This window comes from Pteropus medius, unplaced genomic scaffold (assembly GCF_902729225.1).
Source record: "Pteropus medius unplaced genomic scaffold, Ma_sr-lr_union100, whole genome shotgun sequence".
NCBI lineage: Eukaryota > Metazoa > Chordata > Mammalia > Chiroptera > Pteropodidae > Pteropus > Pteropus medius.
In genome coordinates this window covers 114549-135390 of record NW_024353787.1, presented here as the reverse complement: position 1 = coordinate 135390, position 20842 = coordinate 114549, and the positions used below count along the sequence as shown (strand labels likewise).

The 20842-nt window shown below is 38.5% G+C and overlaps 1 protein-coding gene across 1 annotated transcript in view; it reads left to right on the top strand.

Annotated features, from left to right (window-relative positions):
• The window catches only part of MACF1 (microtubule actin crosslinking factor 1), a 297622-nt gene that overhangs the window by 193640 nt on the left and 83140 nt on the right, over positions 1-20842 (top strand). Inside the window, 12 exon segments of the mRNA XM_039850987.1 lie at positions 3770-3919; positions 4860-5093; positions 6259-6462; positions 8584-9102; positions 9882-10058; positions 10307-10430; positions 11228-11436; positions 11816-12133; positions 13545-13711; positions 15015-15171; positions 16987-17104; positions 20637-20699. Coding sequence (XP_039706921.1) covers positions 3770-3919; positions 4860-5093; positions 6259-6462; positions 8584-9102; positions 9882-10058; positions 10307-10430; positions 11228-11436; positions 11816-12133; positions 13545-13711; positions 15015-15171; positions 16987-17104; positions 20637-20699 — 2440 coding nt within the window.

Genomic DNA, 20842 nt, shown 5'->3' with positions numbered 1-20842 from the left:
TTTGGTTTTTGTTTTTTGGGATTGGGGGGTGGGGGTTATATTTAAGATAATATTAGATATTACAAAGATTTATCTGCCTTCTGCTATAGGTATCCCTCTCTTTAAACTCTTTTAAAAATCAGAGCAGAACCAGAAATGTCCCCTCCTTCTGTTTCATCCTGTCCCTTTTCCCTAGTCTTAAGAGAAACAGACAAAAAGGTTTGTCCATTGTCAGGCTCCTGGTATACAACTTCATTCCTCTTTATCTCGCAAGAGTTGACCTGCCTTCTTCTTTCATACCCTTTTATTCAAGATAAAATTAGGGGAAAGAGTAGCCGACTCTATCTGTTCACTGACAGGATATTATAAAGAATCAAGGGTGAGAAAAATTTCTATGACTTAGTATAAGATATAAAAACACAGAACATATCATGCATTGGTTTCTTCCCATAGTTATAACTTCTGTGAATTCTTTTATGGGAAGAGAGCTATGGACTAAAAGCCATTGTTTCCCTAGTGATAATTTCCACATAATTTAAAATCTATGTGTTCACAGATGAAGGAAGCATGGTCTTATGATAAATATCCAAGAAGCCCTCCCAGCCTGCTTTGCAGGATTGCTGACTGCTCTCATTTTCAAAGTGGTAGAGATATAGATATCTTAATTGTTTTTATTGTACCCAGTGTAATATATCTGATGGTCACTAAACGTTTGTGGAAAAATTACATGATTTTAATTATCTGAAAACAGATACTATTAGTGTTTAGGCAGTTTTTACTGCTTTAAGGGAGCAATATAACACATAAGAAAGTCTGACTATAATCCTTTATAGTTTTAAAATGTATAAGCAACATTATTTACTGTAAAAATCAAATTTTAGTGAACTGCAAATAAGTTGAGTAATTTCTCCCTTCTGACCTACCGGTAACTCGCTGTTGGACAAATGCAAATAGATTTTTGAACCTAAGAAAATACAATTAGACAGATATATCTCAGACCAGAAATTTGTTATATTTTCCAAAACTTAAAAAAAATATTTTTTGCAGATATTTGGGATTAGCAGTAGTGTAATTCTGTAACATAAATGAATGAAAGATTGCTGCATTTGGAAATGAATATGCAGTAAAGGAAACCTAATTGTAATTTATGAGGAATGCGGAGAGACCAGAAGTAAGAGAGACCACCGGTGCTGATTTGGCTCTAGAAATTATCAGTGTCAATTATAAAAATACAGAGGAAATTAACCTCTTGTGATTATGTTGGTTCTTTGATTAGAACCAAAAGCTTCGACTTCAACAGAGAATTAGAAGTTTTATTTCTTTCTTCTTTTTTCCTCTCTTTCCTTACTTACCTTAGGATTTGAAACAGCCCATGTCTGAAAGGAAATCTCAGCTGGATGCTCTTGCTTTTGATATTCAGTTCTTTATCTCTGAGCATGCCCAGGACTTGTCCCCTCAGCAGAACCGACAGATGCTGAGGCTTCTGAATGAACTGCAGAGGTCCTTCCAGGACCTTGTGGAGCAGACTGCAACTCAGATGAATGCCTTACAGGGCCATCTTCAACAAATGGAGCAGGCAGCCCAGGTCAAGGTCAGACTGAACCAGCAGCTGGGCTCAATTTGTCTTTTGGGATGTCTTCTGTTTGGATTTTCTGGCCAAACTCCGTCTATCATGATTCTAAGAGCCTGCATTTACCAATTTTGAAATTTCATATTATTCAGGCCAGTTTGGTTCTGGTCCAGGAGGCAGCTGTTCTGGCTGTTTTTCTTGCCATGTTTTTGGTTTTATGTGTGCACGTGAAAGAATGTGTTATGTGTATATGCCTGTGCAAGTATTTTCTCTTTTAATGAGACTCTACCCTCACTGTATCTGATTGTCTCTGACTTACAAATGAAAATCACATTCGTAGCCCTTATTTTTCCCTCAGCATTCTTTTGAAAGCTGTTAGGAACATTTAGGTACTCTGAGCTCTTAAGAATGGTTTTGAAATTAGTTTTATTATGGGGCTTTTTAAATAATTAACAATAAGATTCTTTAACAACCTTCAAACAACTGACAAGGAAATTTTTATCAGAATCATATTTTTCAGCACCTCTTAATTATTTTTCAGCACCTTCACACTATAGTGCTCAGTGATTATTCAAGTATGGAAAACTGTGTAGAAGCAGGAGTGATACATTTTGGGAAAATAACAATCCTACCACCTTCCATCACAGCCCTCTTACAAAACATAACTGCGTTAAGAGAAAAATAACCTTAGAATACCAAGAATGATGCTTATGCCATTTCTGCTGTTTGAATAATAAGTTGGAATTCAGCAAGACAATATTAGAATTGTTGTTGTCACTAGCAAGTCCATCTCAGGGTCCCCTTTATTAAATATTGTGCAAAGCAGAATTGAGCTTTTGAGTCAGACTTAAAGGAAATCAGGTTAGTCAATTCATTGTCCTCCATTACAGCTTAGTTATTTCGACTGTATTGAAATTGAAATTGAAATAAAATACTAATGAAATGTTTTAAGTTAATTTCCAAATCTGAAAATTTGCAGTGTCCTCACTTGGGAATTTATGTAACCTGTGGACAGTTAATGAAATAGCATTAATCTGAGCCACCTTAAGACATAGCCCAGATCCAGGGTAGGCCCCTGAGCTGCAGTAGGTGATAGAACTGCATGTGAGCATTCTCTCTGAGTGTGTAATTAATTTCACAATGTTTATTAACCTTGTTATTGTCAGAAATGTTCTGCTTCTCTCTATATTTGCCCTGAATGCATGTGTACGTCTGTGTGTTAACTTGTTTGCTTTGCTTTTTTCAGATTCAGTCTGCACCCATCCTAACTCATGAGGATCCCGTTTTACAGCTGAAAAGCTCTTAGGAGTTCTCTTCCACAGCCCTTCTATTTGTCCTAAAGAGGGGGAGAGAGGGCCAATTTGGGCACCTGTTTGTAAGTGCAGGTGACTAAAACACCATCAGAAGGTAGAAACTGGTGGAAAATGGTTTTAGAAGGATGGTCAGGAGAACGCATCATGCTCAATTGCTCAATCAGGTGCTTCAATGTCAGGCAACTGAGATGAGATCTGAAGCAAAGATCAGGCACAGAAACATATTCCCTCTCTCCCCGTGGGCCTGGCTTTTCTCTTTGATATCAATGTAGGCACCTGAAGGACTGAGCCAGTTGCTAATCTTGGGGGAGTTTCCTTCTCAAAATAGTCACGTTCCTCATGTCTGGCATGTAATCATTCCATTTAATGGGTGTCTGCATTTGTAAGATGTTTGATTTATAAAGTCAGCTAAATTATCTAGAAGCTCAATCAGCTTATGAATTGTCATTCAGTATCTTGATTTTTCCTCCTAGTCCAGTACTTCTAATTTTGCATATTTTGACTTAATATGTACCACATCCTCTAGTTCTAGTGGAGGAATTGATCAGAACCACTAATTTATTATCATCACTATTATCATCTGTGGATTTCAAGTATCTGGCCTCTCTGTTCCCCATTTCCAAGGATAATAGCAATCTAGCAAAGGAGCTCCCGGACCAAAACCTGGGAGCATTCTCTCACTTGAAATTACCCTTGATGAGAATCCAGACCATAGACCCAGATCAACAGATTGTCCAAATGAGGGGAGCTTTCCGAATATGATTTCTGTGCTTCTTCTTGTTCTAGTCTCTCGTCAACTTTTTCATTCTTAAGATATAACCTTCTTTCTTTATATTTCAGGGAGTTATCTTTTATTCGTGAAATGAGAATTATTAATTGTCTCTTGGCCCCTTTGCATTTTAATTAGACTCTGCAGAAACAACAAAATACTTGTCACCAGAAACTGGAGGATCTTTGCAGCTGGGTAGAACAGGTGGAAAGAGCATTGGTGGGCCACCAAGGAAAAGCCGCCCAGCAGGATCTCTCTGCTTTACAGAAGAACCAAAGTGACTTGAAGGTTAGTATGAGTTAATTCATTTTTTTTCCTTCCTTCAACAAATATTTATTAAGGCTTGCTATGTGCCAGACACAGTGCTCAGTGCTAGCAATATAATAGTAACCATCCCTGTTCTCATGAAACTTACAGTCTGGTGGAAAAGACAGATATTATACAGATAATCACAAAATGAGCATATAATTTTTAACTATTATATCTATAAAGGAAAAGTTATCTGAGAACATGTAACAGAGAGACCCCATCTAGTTTCGGATGTCAGAAAAGATTACCTCAAAGAAGTGTCACTGAAACTGAGAAATGAAGAATATGTAAGAGTTAATGCATGAAGAGGCAGGAGGTGGAAGAGAATATGCCAGGCAGAGGCCTATGCATCATTCTTGAGGTGGAAATGGGAATGAGAACAACATATTCAAGAACTGAAAGAAAGCTAGTGCATTTAGACTACAAAGACCAAAACAAAGGGAAGATTAGTGAAAGATGAGGCTGTAGACTAGGCAGAACCTATATCATGCTGGGTCTTAAAGGCTACTTTAAGGATAAGGAGTGATAACCAAGAGATTATAAAGGAGCAACCAGGCCTTGACTCACCTAGAATCCAGTTGTCAACTCTTCTTTATAGAAGAATGATCTCTTTGAGGATAACTTATTACAAAATAAAAATCTCTGTTCTACAACATGTTTATGGGCAGTTTATTTTTTGTCTTCACTAAATATCTGCTTAGAAATTTATAGTTTGCTTGGAAAATTAATTAGAAAATGTCTTAAAAATATTTTTAAGTGTATTATTCACACTGGTTTAGGCTTAAACCTTAAGCAGATAGTAGTCAGGGACATATACCCATTGCAGATACATCATCCTAGTCATTCCATCCTCATACTCTTAGAGGTCTTTAGAGTACCAAAGTCGAAGGCTCTGCCATCCCTGTTTTCATGTGTTAAGGATTTGCAGGACAACATTCAGAATCGTGCCGCCTCATTTGCTAGTGTTGTCAAAGACATTGAAGGGTTCCTGGAAGAGAACCAGACCAAGCTGAGCTCCCAGGAACTGAGAGCTCTTCGGGAAAAACTTAATCAGGCTAAGGAGCAATATGAGGCTCTCCAGGAACGGACACGGGTGGCCCAGAAAGAGCTGGAGGAAGTAGTGACCTCAGCCTTACAGCAGGAGACTGAAAAGGTAACCAGACTGCTATGATATTTGGGGTTTGTTTTTGTTTTGTTTTTAAAGAAAATTTCAGTACCTACACAAATGCAAGGTAATGAGGGAAAACTGCCTTACAGAAAGCATAAAATCATAAAAAAGGGCAACTTCAGGAGCTGGTCTCTGAGCCAGTATTTATTTTTATAGGAAACATCCTGAAGGACTTTTAAAGTCAGGGATAGTTGATGGAAAGTTCATATTACCATCCCCACCACCAAAAAATAAAATCTTGCTCTCTGTGTACTCAGTACTCTGACTAATGTCAGAAAGAACTTGGTGAGGAAGGGTAATACTACCCTGGGGAGAAAAAAGCAACTGGCAGGTTTCTAACGTGAATCTGGACTGGTGGTTCAGAGGGCTGGGAGAACCATTTGAGGAGTCTTAGTGGGCCGAAAGCTATCCCCAAGCTGCCACTGTAGTCTCTGTGGGAATTATGGCACTAGGATAAGCCTGGGAGAAAGTAGTTACAAATGGCCTCCTGCATCCCACTCGGCGCCAGCAGATTGAATTAGACCCTTCTGTCTGGCCATGGACTCTTGATGCTAACAAAGGAGGTAGAAAAACAAGAAATGCCTAAAGATGAATTCTAAACTACATGAATATATCACCTGGCGTATACTTTTTAATTAACTAAAATATTTGAAAAGAGTCAGAAAATAGAATTTGAGAGGTTAGTTTCAGAACTCAGTGCTCTGTTTGGCAGAGAAAAGGATAGGAGAGGTCTGTGTTTCTCTTAGAGTAGAGCAGCCAGGTAATTGAGTGTGACTACTAGCTCTTACCCTGGCAAGCCAGTGTATCACTTGGGTGTTCCTAGAAAGGATTCCATGAAGCCTTGCTGAGGTGCCAGAACTAAATCATCTCTTAATAAAATAAAGCTTTTTAAATCCTAGGATTTGTTCCCCCATGCCCCGCCTTTTTTTCAAACCAGTAAGATGTAGACAAAATCTAGAGATCGTTTTAAATAATTATTTGTTCAACAAATTTAGAAGATGCTCATTCTTTTTTATGGGTTCAAAGACTGTTTATACCGTCTTAGAGTTCCTCTTTTTCTTAAGCATAAAAAATTCTCCCTTTACATAACCTGTACATTAATTGCTGAGTATTTAGGGCCTTATCACTAGACTTCCTCTGTGGTTTTCAGAGTAAAGCAGCCAAGGAACTGGCAGAGAACAGGAGTAAGATCGATGCTCTCTTAGATTGGGTGGCTTCAGTGAGATCATCTGGTGAACAAATGCAGCAGTTCTCAGGAGCTAGCCTGGAGAGAGGAGCCTTGGATACCACCGATGGTCACATGGGGGTCAACCAAGCCTCAGAGAAACTGGACCAGCAATGTGAGAAGATGAAGGTAAGGATGTTAGCTTGTCCACACTATGCTAGGGACTTTCTTCTGCATAAGCAGGTCACCATAACCTTCTTGCTCCTAAATCCAGTGAGCACTTCTTAGTCCATATCTTCTTTGATGTCTCAATAGCTTTGACACTGTTGGTCACACCCCTTGCAATACTTTCTCCCTTGCTTTCCATAGCACTGCTGTGCCCTGATAATCTCTTCCTTTCCCCTAGCCAGCTTTTGAAATATTGATGTGCTTCCAAGTAATAGTCAAGACCTCTTCTCATCTTTCAGAATATACTCTTCTTGGATAATGTCATCCATTCACAACACTTCAATTATCATTGGTACTAAATAATTCCATGTATATATTTGTCTCCAGGCCAGATTCCTATCTTGAGCTTCAAACCATTACATGTCTTTTTGCATCTTAGTACCACAAGCACCTCAAAATGAAAAACAGAACTTCTGTTTACTATAGAACCCCTTCCCCAATTAAACATGTTCTATTTTCTGTATTCACACTTAATTACCTGAACTGGACATCATCCTGGATTCCTTTCCCTATCTCACTGTCCTGTATCGACTCAGTCATCAAATCTCATGCTGCTTATATCTCTTTCACAGTCAGCCACACTTCTTCATATCCACTGAGATGTTATTGTAGTTAAGACTACTATCAACTTTCACTTCTGTTATTGTAGTAGCTTCTACCGGTCTCCTTGCCTGTTGGCTTTTACCCTCCAATCCATCCCCCACACTAAGTGATCTTTCTAAAATGAGATATGTGTGTGTATCCTTTTAATGGCTCCCTATTGCCCTCAAGAAACTATTTCTTACTATATAGTGCTACTCATTTATTCATTCATTCAGCAAATATTGAGCACCTGCTATATGACAGGCATTAGAGATAAACCAGTGAACCAATCAGATAAACCATCTTCTGGGACATTAACTGGCACATGCAGGCACATTATATTGCATGATTGAAAGATAATTATATATTTAGGGCACTTATAAAACACACAGATCACATATTTTAGTCGTGACACCTTTCTAGGAAAGAAAATGTGAATTAGCTGGAGTGCTTCTATTGAAGGGCTTATGTAGGCTATTGCCCTATTTTGTATTAGTAGGATTTCCGTCTCTGGCATTCCACTTCTATACTTGGCAGATTTATTATAATGTGTCCCCTAAGGCCCTGGCAATCTTGTAACAACAACACAGAGTAGAGATGGTCCTGCTGTTATAGGGACCTCCCTGACACCTCTCACTGGCAGCAATCAGCCTGACCAAGTACCATTTCCATTCTGGGAAGGAATCTCAGCTTCCCTGAGATGACATTGGAAGCTGAAGTTGTCAGGTTGCTATTGATACAGATTGAAACTAGACAATATTCTGAAGAAAAGTAGGCTATAGTCCTTCTCTAGGTGGTTGCATAAACAGATAGTCAGGAACACAGACTGAATTCCTAACTGACTTCTGTAAGAGTCGGGAAGAACATTGTTAAAACAACCCCTATTCTGAAAGAACTAATATTCCATTGGAATAGAAAAAAGTTCTGTTTATAAGTACATAGACATAGCACATGCACATAAAGATACAAATTACCTATACTATCCAGAAACACAGTTTACTCTCACTAATATATAAACTGTTTACTTAATGAATTAATTTTCCTAGATCTTTCTAGTAGGGACAGTCTTCGTCAATATGTGAGTGCATGTTTCACAGCTAAGAATTAAAAATCATTGTATTGTCATATATACAGCTCACCCAACTTAGTCTCACCTTCCATTATTATCAGTTCATCCCTTAACTATCTGTATGACCTCAGTCAAAACATAGTACATTTTTTAGTATTCACAATTTTGTCTTCCTACATTGCAGATTGTACCATAAATCAGATGAGATAATACATGTAAAATCTCTTTGAAAACTATAAGATTCTATATATGTCAATTCAGTTTGGATTAGCATATGGCATAATGCTTAGAGAAAGAGAAATATTGGTGATTGCCAAGCAGCTAGAAAAGTGACCTACAGAGATCTCTATTTCTAGCTGTAAATGTAAACAAATTATTGTGGTGTTTCTACTGATTTTGTCCTTCGTTTTGGGGGCTTTTTTTTTTGCCAGACCTGTCACCAAGAATTGCTGTCTCAGCAGCAGAATTTCATCCTGGCCACCCAGTCAGCTCAGGCATTCCTGGACCAGCATGGCCACAACCTCACACCTGAGGAAAGACAGATGTTGCAAGAGAAGCTAGGAGAGCTAAAAGAACAATATGCGACTTCCCTGGCCCAGTCAGAAGCAGAGCTGAAGCGGGTACAGACGCTACGAGATGAGCTACAGAAGTTTCTGCAGGACCATAGAGAGTTTGAAAACTGGCTGGAACGGTCTGAGAAGGAGCTGGAGAATATGCATAAGTGTGGCAGCAGCCCCGAAGCCCTTCCCTCCCTGCTAAAGCGGCAAGGGAGCTTCTCAGAAGACGTAATTTCCCACAAAGGAGACTTGAGATTTGTGACTATCTCAGGACAGAAAGTGCTGGACACTGAAAACAGCTTTGAGGAAGGCCGAGAACCATTAGCAACTGGAACCTTAGTGAAGGATAAGCTGAAGGATGCAACAGAGAGATACACTGCTCTCCATGCAAAGGTATGGGAGAAGCTCCTGGCAGCCTGTGATGAAATGATCATGGCTGCCCTTACACAACTGTGGGTGATTTCTGAGCCTCAGAAACCTGAGGACATAGTAAGCAAGCTAATTTGTATATCAACCACAGGCAGAATGTCGTTACAAGCTGCACAAAAATGCAAAAAACATGGAGACCCACAGTCTAATATCTGTTCCTAGCAATATCGGGGGATGTCTCACTCCAGTGATGAAGGCAGAGGTGTTCGCCTTCCTCTGTTCTGACCAGGAGACGCAGGCTCCCTAGAGACATGTACAGGGGAAACTTAAACCAAGTACACAGGCTATATTCCTGGAGAGAGCATCTAGGGTAAATCCTTATCTTCTTCTGTATCAGAGAACTCCCTTTAGCTCCTAAGATGTAGGATCTAGTCAGTTCTTCTTACCTGTCTTGTGTTTTCTATTAATACCCCTAACCTCCAAAGAGGAACACCTTTTGTATCTCTCATTCCCTTTCTGCCTGCAACCTGATGTATAGTTCTTTGGTGGTTTGTTATACAGCTCACTAAATCTTCTCTTATATATAATAAAGTTGAGGTGAATGGTATGGCTCAAACAATGAAGACCCCACTCATAGAAGGTGGTTGCTATCCCTGTCCGTGGAGACCCCCGCACTGCCCCTAACTATAGTGACGGTGAGTTCCCTGTAAAAAAGGCAGGTTTCTCTTTAGACCATGCCTAGGAAGCTTCTGCCTTTGGCCTGGCCTTGCTTAAGCCTGCTTTCCCTTCTTTCTCTCGTGCAGTGTACACGATTGGGCTCTCACCTGAGCATGCTGCTAGGCCAGTATCAGCAGTTCCAGAGCAGTGCCGACAGCCTGCAGGTCTGGATGCAGGCTTGTGAGGCCAGTGTGGAGAAGCTCCTCTCAGATACTGTTGCCTCTGACCCTGGGGTCCTGCAACAGCAGCTTGCAACAACAAAGGTAAGCCAGGACACTGGCCATTGTATTGCATTACTTAGAGTACCCCAAAGCAAAGCTAATACTGGCATAGGTTAAATGCCATGGTTGGGATTCTTTGGACAAGATCTGATCCCTAAATACTTTAATATCTGTGGCTGTGGATAAGCTGAGAATTACTCTATAAGATGCTTAGTAACTCTAGATTCCTAGAACCAGCTTTGGTTACTCACTCAGATATTTTTCTTTTGTTCTTTTTCATGGACAAGCAGCAGTTGCAGGAGGAATTGGCTGAGCACCAAGTACCTGTAGAAAAGCTCCAAAAAGTAGCTCATGACCTCATGGAAATTGAAGGGGAGCCAGCCCTAGACCACAAGCATATTCAAGAAACTACAGGTATGAAGCAGCAACAGTAATAGTGCTCTCTCAATTCCTAGTATGTACCTCTGTTTTGTAATACATCACAATGTGTTGCACAAGTATCCGACGCAAGCTAGGTGCTGAGGATATAAACATGAATAATAGCTCACCCTCTAATGAACATTCTTGCATCATCGAAGTACCTTTGCATTCTGGCTTCAATCTCTGTTCCCCAGGCATTCTGCTTTCTAGCCACACACTACTTCTTTCCAAAGTAAACTGGTCATTTCTTCATTACTTTACTCCTGAAGTTTCTCCTGTTGCTTAGCTGATAATATTGCTTATCATGAAATCTTCTTTATGCTTCAAAATATAGCCAAGAGGTTACATTTTATAAAGTCATGATTACCACCCCAGGTATATAAAAGATAAATAACCATTCTTATTTCTGGCTCTTCCAGTATAGAACTCCTAGTACCAAAATAGCACTTAGGATTTTATTTTCATGGTTAATTGTGATGTCCCTTCCTCTGCCTGTGCTCTCTTTTAGAATTTTAAGTTTGTAGAAAGCAGGGACTTTATCTTGATTTATCTTTAGTCCTCAGCATCTAGGACAGATATGTTCTTAATGACAGAAATTCCTAGCACTTTGTAAGGGCTAAATAAATAGTGCTTATTGAATTTGGCTCAAATATTAATACCCTTTAAGCTTATTCCTTCTATTCATCTTGATGTCTGTTATTATAATAAACATGTGAGATTTAAATACATTATTTTTAAAAGCACAACTCAAAAATAGTCTCTACTCTCTTCTCATGGCCTTGATTTTCCAGGTTTCATACTTAGCCATTTCCAAAGTTTCTCCTGTAGCCTGGCTGAGCGCTCTGCTCTGCTGCAGAAGGCAATTGCTCAATCTCAGAGTGTCCAGGAAAGCCTGGAGAGCTTGTTACAGTCCATCAGGGAAGTTGAAAAAAATCTGGAAGAAGAGCAGGTGGCATCTCTGTCCTCGGGAGTCATCCAAGAAGCTCTGGCCACTAACATGGTAAGACCTCTACCCTGAGTTCCCATGAAGGTTATATTTGCCATGTTCCATAACTGCATCATTTTTGAAAAAGTATCAGAAGTCATTTCTATAAATCTTCTAATGAGACGTAGGGGTGATGGCTAATCCATGTGAAGATATTTCTACTCAATTTCTAAACCATTGTTAAACTGTAAGAACAGTGGTGATAGCAAAGTGATTTGGTGAAATTGGTTAGAGAACTAAGGGGATGAGATGCATGGTATTCTGAAGGCTCAGATGCAATCCTCCAACCATCTTTGAGGAGGTGAACATGTAGTTATTAGAAATTTATTAGTTTGTGGCTCAGATATCCTAGAATAAGTGAGCCAGGAGCTGACAGACATGTTCTTGATGACAGAAATTGAAGCAGGATATTGCTCGGCAAAAGAGCAGCTTGGAGGCTACCCGTGAGATGGTGACCCGATTCATGGAGACAGCAGACAGCACCACAGCAGCAGTGCTGCAGGGCAAACTGGCAGAGGTGAGCCAACGCTTCGAGCAGCTCTGTCTACAACAGCAAGAGAAGGAGAACTCCCTAAAGAAGCTCCTGCCCCAGGCAGAGATGTTTGAACATCTCTCTGATAAGCTGCAGCAATTCATGGAAAACAAAGGTCGGATGCTGGCCTCTGGAAATCAGCCAGATCAAGATATTGCACACTTTTTCCAGCAGATCCAGGTGAGGATTATCTCCCAGATTAACAGAATAAAGGCAAAAGAAGGGCAAGGGAGGGGACCAACATTTACTGAGCATACAATATGTCAATCAGTATACTGGAAACTTTACGTGCACTAACTTAAAGAATTGTCACAACCATCCTTTAAAGCAGGCACTGTTTTCCCATTTTTAAAAAACATAGCCTAGATTTTAATTTTCACTCACATTACATGTTCAACCCAAATTAGCAAGTTACTCATCTCATCATGGTCACTCAGGGACTCAAGTTGATGGAAACTTCATCCTGACATAGCTTCCATAATTATCGCTTCAGTGGGAAGAGGGGATATCATATATGTTCACATTTTATTAGTCAAAGCAAGTTTCACTGGACCACATCTGACTATGGTGAAATGTAATCCTACCATGTACCTAGAATGTACAGAAATAGAAATATTTGGTGAGAAGGATTACCTACCACGGATATGTATGTATGTACAGGAGCAGAATCGCTGGGTTATAGTATATGCATGTACTTCATCTGACCAAGGAGTGGCCAACTCGAGCTCTCAAATGGCTGCACCATTCTGTTTCACTGGTCTACCTAGTCATATAGCGTACTATTTTTAATTATAGAAGCTTCATGGTATGTTTAATATCTAAGACCAGTCTTCCTAATTACTTTTTTTTCTTACAGGCTTTTTCGTAGCTATAATTGCACATTTGTTTTTCCATATGAACTTCAGAATCAACTTTATTAGTTCTAGAGAGAAAAAGTTGGTATTTTTATTTGGGTCGCATTAAATTAAGCTATTCATACATGCATGTATACGTACATACACGTATTTTTATGGATCTTTCCTATTTATTTAGATCTGCTTTTGTGTCTTTCAGAAGTTTTTTAAAGTTTTATTCATAAAGGTTTTATACGTTTCTTGTTAGTCGACTCCTAAAGCTGTACCTTTTGTACTGCTATTGTAAATGAAGTTTTCATTCTTGATTTTCATATGTTGGTTTTATGTCCTGCTATTTATTGAATTCATTGTTTGGTTTAGTTGTACTGTTGATTCTTTTGGGTTTGCAAGTATCTTTTCATGTAATCTGAAAATATAGTTTTACCTCTTTTTCAAATGTTTATGCCGCACATTATTTTCTCTTACCTAATATCTTCAATACAGTGTTAAATAATAATGGAGAGAGTGTATTTGCCTGTTTTACAGGAGAAGAGATAGGCTGTAGAACCTTAGAGAAGTTTAATAGCTTAAGATCACAAGCTAATAAGTGACAAAGCCATGATTGACTTTCAGGGGTTGTTTTTTTTTTGACTCCAAAAACCTCCACTCTGTTATGCTGTCTAGATATCTTCCATCTTTTAGTGTATATTTACTTATAAGGACCAGAGGACTTAATACATTTCCTGTTTGCTTGACAGGAGCTCAATTTGGAAATGGAAGACCAACAGGAGAACCTTGAGACTCTCGAGCATCTGGTCACTGAACTGAGCTCCTGTGGCTTTGCACTGGACCTGTCCCAGCACCAGGACAGGGTACAGAACCTCAAAAAGGACTTCACAGAACTCCAGAAGACAGTTAAAGAAAGGTGAGTTCTCAAATACATTGGTCAGTGTTGGGGAACTAATTTTTTCTTGCTGTTGAGTGAAATGATTATCTGTTCCTTCTTCACTAGAAAAGATGGCATCAAGAACTCTGCTAATGAGTCATAGTGGGTTGAAAAGTGCCTCTTTCAGCCACAGCTACCCAAGCTACTTGATGCTTAGTGGTTTTTCTATTACTAAATAATTCCTTCTCTGTAATGGGGCTCAGTTCCTCTCTGTACCATCAAAAACCCAGGCTACCTGAACCAAATAGAACAAATTTGGGAGACCAAGTAGGATTGTGGCAGGATTTGAAATAAAGAGAAAAATTAGAGGAGATTTCCCAGGCATAATTAAAGGTTATGTTGGCACTCACCTTGCTTGTTTTGACCACATTTAAGTTGCTGTTTTAGAGGAGTGTCTGTATTCTTTTAAGGCAAACATGGAAATATATGACAAAGGTGGCTGGTTTCAGGTTATCTGCTCATTGTTGAAAAGCCATGATTCCTCTATTAGAAAACCTCACATAGATGTAAGAGCTTGATAAGACTTTTTCTCTTGGTTTAGCCATAAATATAATAGCAAATATTGGCATTATTGATTAGAGGAAAGAAATTGCTCAAACCAATACTATAAGCAGCAGGTTATTTAGTGAAAGGGAGGCGGACAAAGGCAAGAAGGCTTTGTGTTTCTTCCTCTCTGCTGAGGACCTTTTAGCTATTTGAGGAACCAGAATACCTGGCTTGAAGTCTGATAAATGTGGCCATTTCTAAAACTGAATTCCAAAAAGTACACCGATATATAAAATAAATCAAGGGGAAAGGAGAAATCAAAATCCTTTCTCCTTGATTTATTTTATATATCGGTGTACTTAGCCTAACTTCTTAGAGCTTCATTTTTAGCATCTTAATTACTAAAGGAATTAGCATTTGATTAGGCCTTGAAAGAGTCAAATACCCAAAAAGTAACAGAGCCGGACTTGGGATCCAAAGCCTGCATTCTTTCCACTGTATCCTAGTACCTAAATAGCAGGCTCCCTTTAGTTTTTCTCACTTTCACTTTGGCCTAGAGTAAGATTGAAGACTTCTTTCCCCAGAAATGTCCAAACAAGGGCAACAGATTCCTTAGTTTGATGCTCTCCTATATTATATGTGGTTGTTTAGCCAGAGCTGCTGTGGAAAAAATGATGGAAAGGAAAGGCCCTGTTAGGAAACCGATGCCTAGAATCCAAGAATGAACCTTGTTTTAGTTCAAGTTAACTTTCCACATAGCTTAGTTTCGCAAGTAACAAAACGTCTTCACTGACAGAGAAGAAGATGCGTCATCTTGCCAGGAACAATTGGATGAATTCCGTAAGCTGGTTAGGACCTTCCAGAAATGGCTGAAAGAAACTGAAGGGAGTATTCCACCTACAGAGACTTTCATGAGTACTAAAGAGCTGGAAAAGCAGATCGAACACCTGAAGGTAAGCGAACAAAAAGATCTCTAGGAATCAAGCTAGACAGCGGTTTAGAAGCGTGTATGGACTCATCTCCAAATGTGGTGGAGAAGTGGTATGAGAAATGCAATTTATCCATGAGCATCAATATAGAAATTCCCACCCACCCCTACCCAAGCACTAAGCACCAAAACATCTCCTATTTAAAAAACCAAAACAATAATCTGGGACTAGTACTTGTAAAGTTTCAGCAATTTCTTAGATGCCTCTCATGCTATGGTGCATCATAAAAAAGACAGACAGTTGCCAAACTCCGTCCTTGAGAAGCTTAACCTCTCATTGTATGTTTGAGAATTAAACAATTATATGCGAGCCAATGACTAGATATATGATTATGAAATCAAGGAGATAAGAACTAGTACTACAACTAATAAAGGAAAGGTTAGGATCAGATGTTTGGAAGGTGCCTTCAAAGGTAGAACACCGTTTTCCTATCCTTTGCAGAGTCTTTCTGTACCATCTTTGATTTGTAGTCATCTGGCCTCTGCTTGTACTTCTAACATATCTCTTCTTGTTGAAACCAGCCTCCAACTAACTCTTATGCATTCATCCTTATTATCTTAGTAAAGCAGGATTTATCTTGAGCAGATGAAAGAAAAGAGTTTGATTGCTTTAACAGAAGAGAGTACCAGGAGCATTTGGTGTAGGGAATTCACTAGGACAGAAGTTTCCCAATTTCTTGGTTCATAGTACCCTTATGTTTCAAGAAATTTTTCATGGCAGCACAAAGGCCAAAAACAAAAATAGAAAACCTCACTTGCCAAGTGGTCAAGTCCAAACAACTTAATATAGTAGTTGTTCATATGGTGTCCAACAGATGTCACTGTATTTCTTTCAAAAATTTAAGATGTCCTGTGAGTCAGTGCATAATTTGAGAACTGTGGCCCTTTGGAGTCAAGAGTAATTAATAAAAATTGGCAGCTATGAATTGATAAGGTTCAGTTTGAAGTTAGGCAGCATGAGCTTGCTAGATGTTCATGGCTCTCTGTCTTTCTCTGTTGCTGCTCTCCAGCTTTAAGTCAAAAGCAAACTAATTATCAGGGAAATTCAGTGCGGAGGAAGGGATTGAAGGCAAGGATGGTGTCCCTATTTTAGAGTAAAATCTTATTACCATGGTAGGCAGTCCACATCTTAGACACAATATGACTTGGTACTTACTTAAGTGTTAAAACAGATGCCATTATTTCCTATCTTAAACCCAATAAAAAGTTCCCTTGAAAATGCAAAGTGTAGCCTATGATTCTGTGTATGTCTCTACACATCACTGTTTAGCTCCTCATTTTACTTTGCAGAGGCCATTTCCTTTGTATTCTTTACATGCATGCTGTTACCTTTGGCCACTTGGCAACCTCTTGTCTTAACTCAGAGCTTTCCTCCCTCTAGCCAGAGTTAGTTGTATCTCCTCTTGTGTTCTCAAAATTTACTGATTGTCTATATTTCTGTAATAGCAGATATTACATTACAATGCAATTGATAATCTGAACTCTTGGTTTTAGGAACTGTATCCTTATTTTGTATTCCCAGTGTCTAACATGATGCCTGGCCTATAGTAAATACTCATTAAATAATGAATGAATGAACGAATGAATGAATGCGAAGGTCCTGATTATTTCAAGGTATCATTCTTTCATACCTGGCTGTCTAAGATCTTGAAATGGCTCAATATATGAGGATGGTCTTTTAATTCATCATAACTAGGGAGTATATATAGAAGAACAGACATCCCCACTTATGAGGAGAAAGCTCTCAGATGTTACATTTAGCTTTTTGTTCTTGAAACAGGGTCTCCTAGATGACTGGACAAGTAAGGGAACTTTGGTAGAAGAAATCAATTGCACAGGCACATCTTTAGAAAATCTCATCATGGAGATCACAGCACCTGATTCCCAGGCCAAAACAGGTGAGTGCAGGCTCTGAAACATATAGAGAATAAACCTCATTCTTTGCTTTGGCCTTTGGTGATGACCTCTTATTTAATAAAAGTCAGAATCAAGGTCGGCTATGAGAACAAATGGGGATCCATGAAGCAGTCTTCCCCACTCAACCTGATCTATTTCTCATTTGCTGTATAACATTGCTCCATTTTACAAAATCTCTTCCTGCGATGGGAAAAAGTAAAGAGACTAGTTGGCCCGCTTAGAACTGTCAAATGAACATAGAAATATTAAAACAGAATTTTCTATCTTGAGGAATTTCTCTCTTTTGTACATGTGAATGGATGGCTACACATCATCTTTATACTGGGATCAGCTCTGGATGGTATAAATGTGATATTTGGGGAGAGGCTAATATTTAGGAGTTAGTATGGATACACCAGGGACTGACACATCTCTTGGAAGTAGATACAAAGATTGTGCCTAGATACCTGAATAATCTCTGGCTGCAAATTAAGTCTTTCAGACAAATTCATTATGAACTCAGTCACTTGCTGGTTGTTAATTGATATCTTGTAGGTTTTATTACCAGACGATGTTAGTGTACTCTTATAGCCACTTAAATAGTAAAGGAAAAGTTTACACTCCTTTTCCTGAGAATGGCTACTTTTCTACCATATCCTAAAGTTTAAAGATCTCTTAGAACTCCCCAGAACTTCAGTATTGAATTGCATTCAACATTGAATTATTTAATAATGACAACAGTTCAGGGAATTGGTGATTCTTATATTCTGACACATAAACCTCTAAATTCAGTGACTTAGCGTATGACTACATCAGGAGTTAGCAAACTTTTTCTACAAAGGGCCAGATAAAAAATATTTTAGCCTTGCGGGCCATGTGGTCTCTGTCACATCTATATGCCTCTGCCATTGTAGCACAAAAGTAACCACAGAGAATATAAATGTGCGGGCGTGTCTGTGTTCTAATGAAACTGTGTACAGAAATAGGCAGAGGGTCTGATATGGCTGGTGGGCTATCGCTTGCTAACTCCTGGTTGTTCAAACTTTCTAAAGCACCAGAATCTCTTTTTTTTTTTAATTAAATTTCATGTAGAACTCTACTACAGAAAGCAAAGAAAGAAAGATATTTTGTGGGCATAAATTTCCCTTATAAGTTCATTTTAGTCTTTCTTTATTATGAAATCCATTAATGAGAATATTGAGACTTATCTTTGTAAACATAAAAAATTTTTAAAGAGGCCTTTTGGTTGACAGCATCATCTGATTTATTTATTTCTAAATTTTGTTTGGTTGCCTTGCATCCAGAAAATATGGTTCACACAGATAAATGGTTGAAAATGATGACAAATGTTTTTTTAAAATTTCACTCTACATTCTCAGAATACTCTTTGATTAAACTAAACTAGAAGCTTGAAAGTGATATAATGAGAAATTCTTGTTTCAACGTTAATTCAACAAGAATATTCATTGAGGGCTCACATTTTTTTCTTAAACATGGAAGGCACCTAAAACTGGCACTGAGGACAAAAATTGTCTATAACCCAACATCCAACATCATTATGACCTGAATACTATTATTAGACAATTCTACCTTGATGAGACCCTTCTCTAAGAAGATGGGCCTCAACCTTTCTTTCTTTCTCTCTCTCTTTTTTTTTTTTTTGCCTCAGCCTTTTTTGACATTTTATTTAATGTAGTACACATATGCTGTATGTTTTTCTTTGTACATGAATGGACATGTGTAAGTTTGAATATTATAAAATGAGTGCTGGTGAAGAGCTACAACCTTCCAATCGATGACACTCAAAGAACTTAAAATGTATACATCAGGAGCTTCTTTGCTCTCCCCCCAAAAGGAGCATACACTTGGCCCTCAGTATTCACATCTGCAATTCAACCAATAGCAGATCAAAAATATTTGGGAAAATGTCACATTGTTGCAGACATGTACTATGTAGTTAGGCCTGTGATGGTTGCATCTGTACTGAACATGTGCAGACTTTTTTCTTGTCCTCTTCCCTAAACAATACAGTATAACAACTATTTACATAGCATTTACATTGTATTAGGTATAAATAATATAGAGATGATTTAAAGTATATGAGAGGATGTGCATAAGTTATATGCAAATACTATACAATTTGATAGAAGGAACTTGACACCGTGGAGTTTGGTATCTGAGGGTGTCCTAGAACCATTCCCTCCGTGGTTACTGAGAGACGACTGTAAATTGGTTGTATCTAGTGGGTTAACATGTGGTTGAACATAATTGAATATGCATGTTTTATTGCCATTTCTAAGTAGTTCAAAATACATTCTGAATATTAAATTTGAACCAAACATTTACAGAGTCCCTAAAGAGTACCTCCTTAGGTGCTTTGAAAATCAGTTTGAAATCACCAGCCTGATTTTTCTCAAAGTTCTGTTCCAACTCTGAAAAACCATGAATGTTCCAGTTCCTTACATTTGTGTAATGCTTTTTGTTTCATAAAGTGCTTTCATATACATTACCTCACCACCTCTCTCCAGTAACCCCATGAAAGCTGACAAGATAGGTAGTATTATCTTCATATCCTAGGGAAGAAGGCTCACATATGGAGTTAGTGATGGTGTTGACTAGGACCTTCTTCACCTAATTACGAGTCCAGTTTCCTTCGGCTGTCACCACACTACAATTGAATATGATCTTTCTGTTTGATCCATTTTTTAATATAACTTGAGTTTTTTCCACAGCGAAAAATCAGGGTACATGAGTTTTATTCCGTCCTTTTAATGCAACAGTATATCATGAATATTCTTCAGATTTCTGTTTAATCTTTATAATTATATGACCTAATATTAACTTGGGACACGCCTCCAAAATACAAGAAATCAACTTGGGGAGAACACAGGTGAAATTGTGGTAATTAGAAGCAGAACCAAAGGCCTAAAGCAGAATTCATGGGAACGTTTATGAGCCAAATCTATTGGCAATTAGAATTTGTTTTCTGATCTAAGAAGGAGAGCAGAAAGTCATGAGAGAAAAGATAAGGAATCTTCCTTTTGAAACAATATAAGAAGAGTTGGTTTTAATGTCATTATTAAAAGAATGGTACTTTTATGTCCTTGATTGTACATATTATGCATTTTTATTATGTTGAAAGACATTGATGTTAAAGTTGAACCTTTTGGCTTCATTATAAATCCTCATTCTAAAGGATGTCAAATAACATTCTAAAGACTTAATCATTTTACCAGTACTTCACAAAATTAGGGAAGGGTCCAAAGAATTTAAGTTGGAAATTTAAGAAGGGAATTTGGATTTCCTCTAGAAAGGGTTAGAAATCATTACTGCTAAGGAGCTGAAACACCTCAAGTAACACTTTGTTGCCTGGCAGCTAAAATGATTTGTCTCTTTCCATGAGTATGTTGTCTTGTGCTGTGTTAACTTCCTGATACCTGAGCTCAAAGTGAGTGCCAAAGAACAAATTCAGTGCCTCTATGTATTCCTAACACGTTTGTCTTGCCCTGTTTGTCTCTCTGTCCTTCTGCTCAGGTTCCATACTGCCCTCTGTAGGAAGCTCTGTAGGCAGTGTAAACGGATACCACACCTGCAAAGGTGAGAATGCCATTTCAACAGTGCCTCTTTGTTGGGTGTGTTAGGACAGTGTTCGTGTTTGAACCTGTGTATGTTTCCATATATGTGTGGAAGAACTGCTGCCAGGATGGGTGTGAGGGTAAAAATCTAGGAAGAAGCAAGTG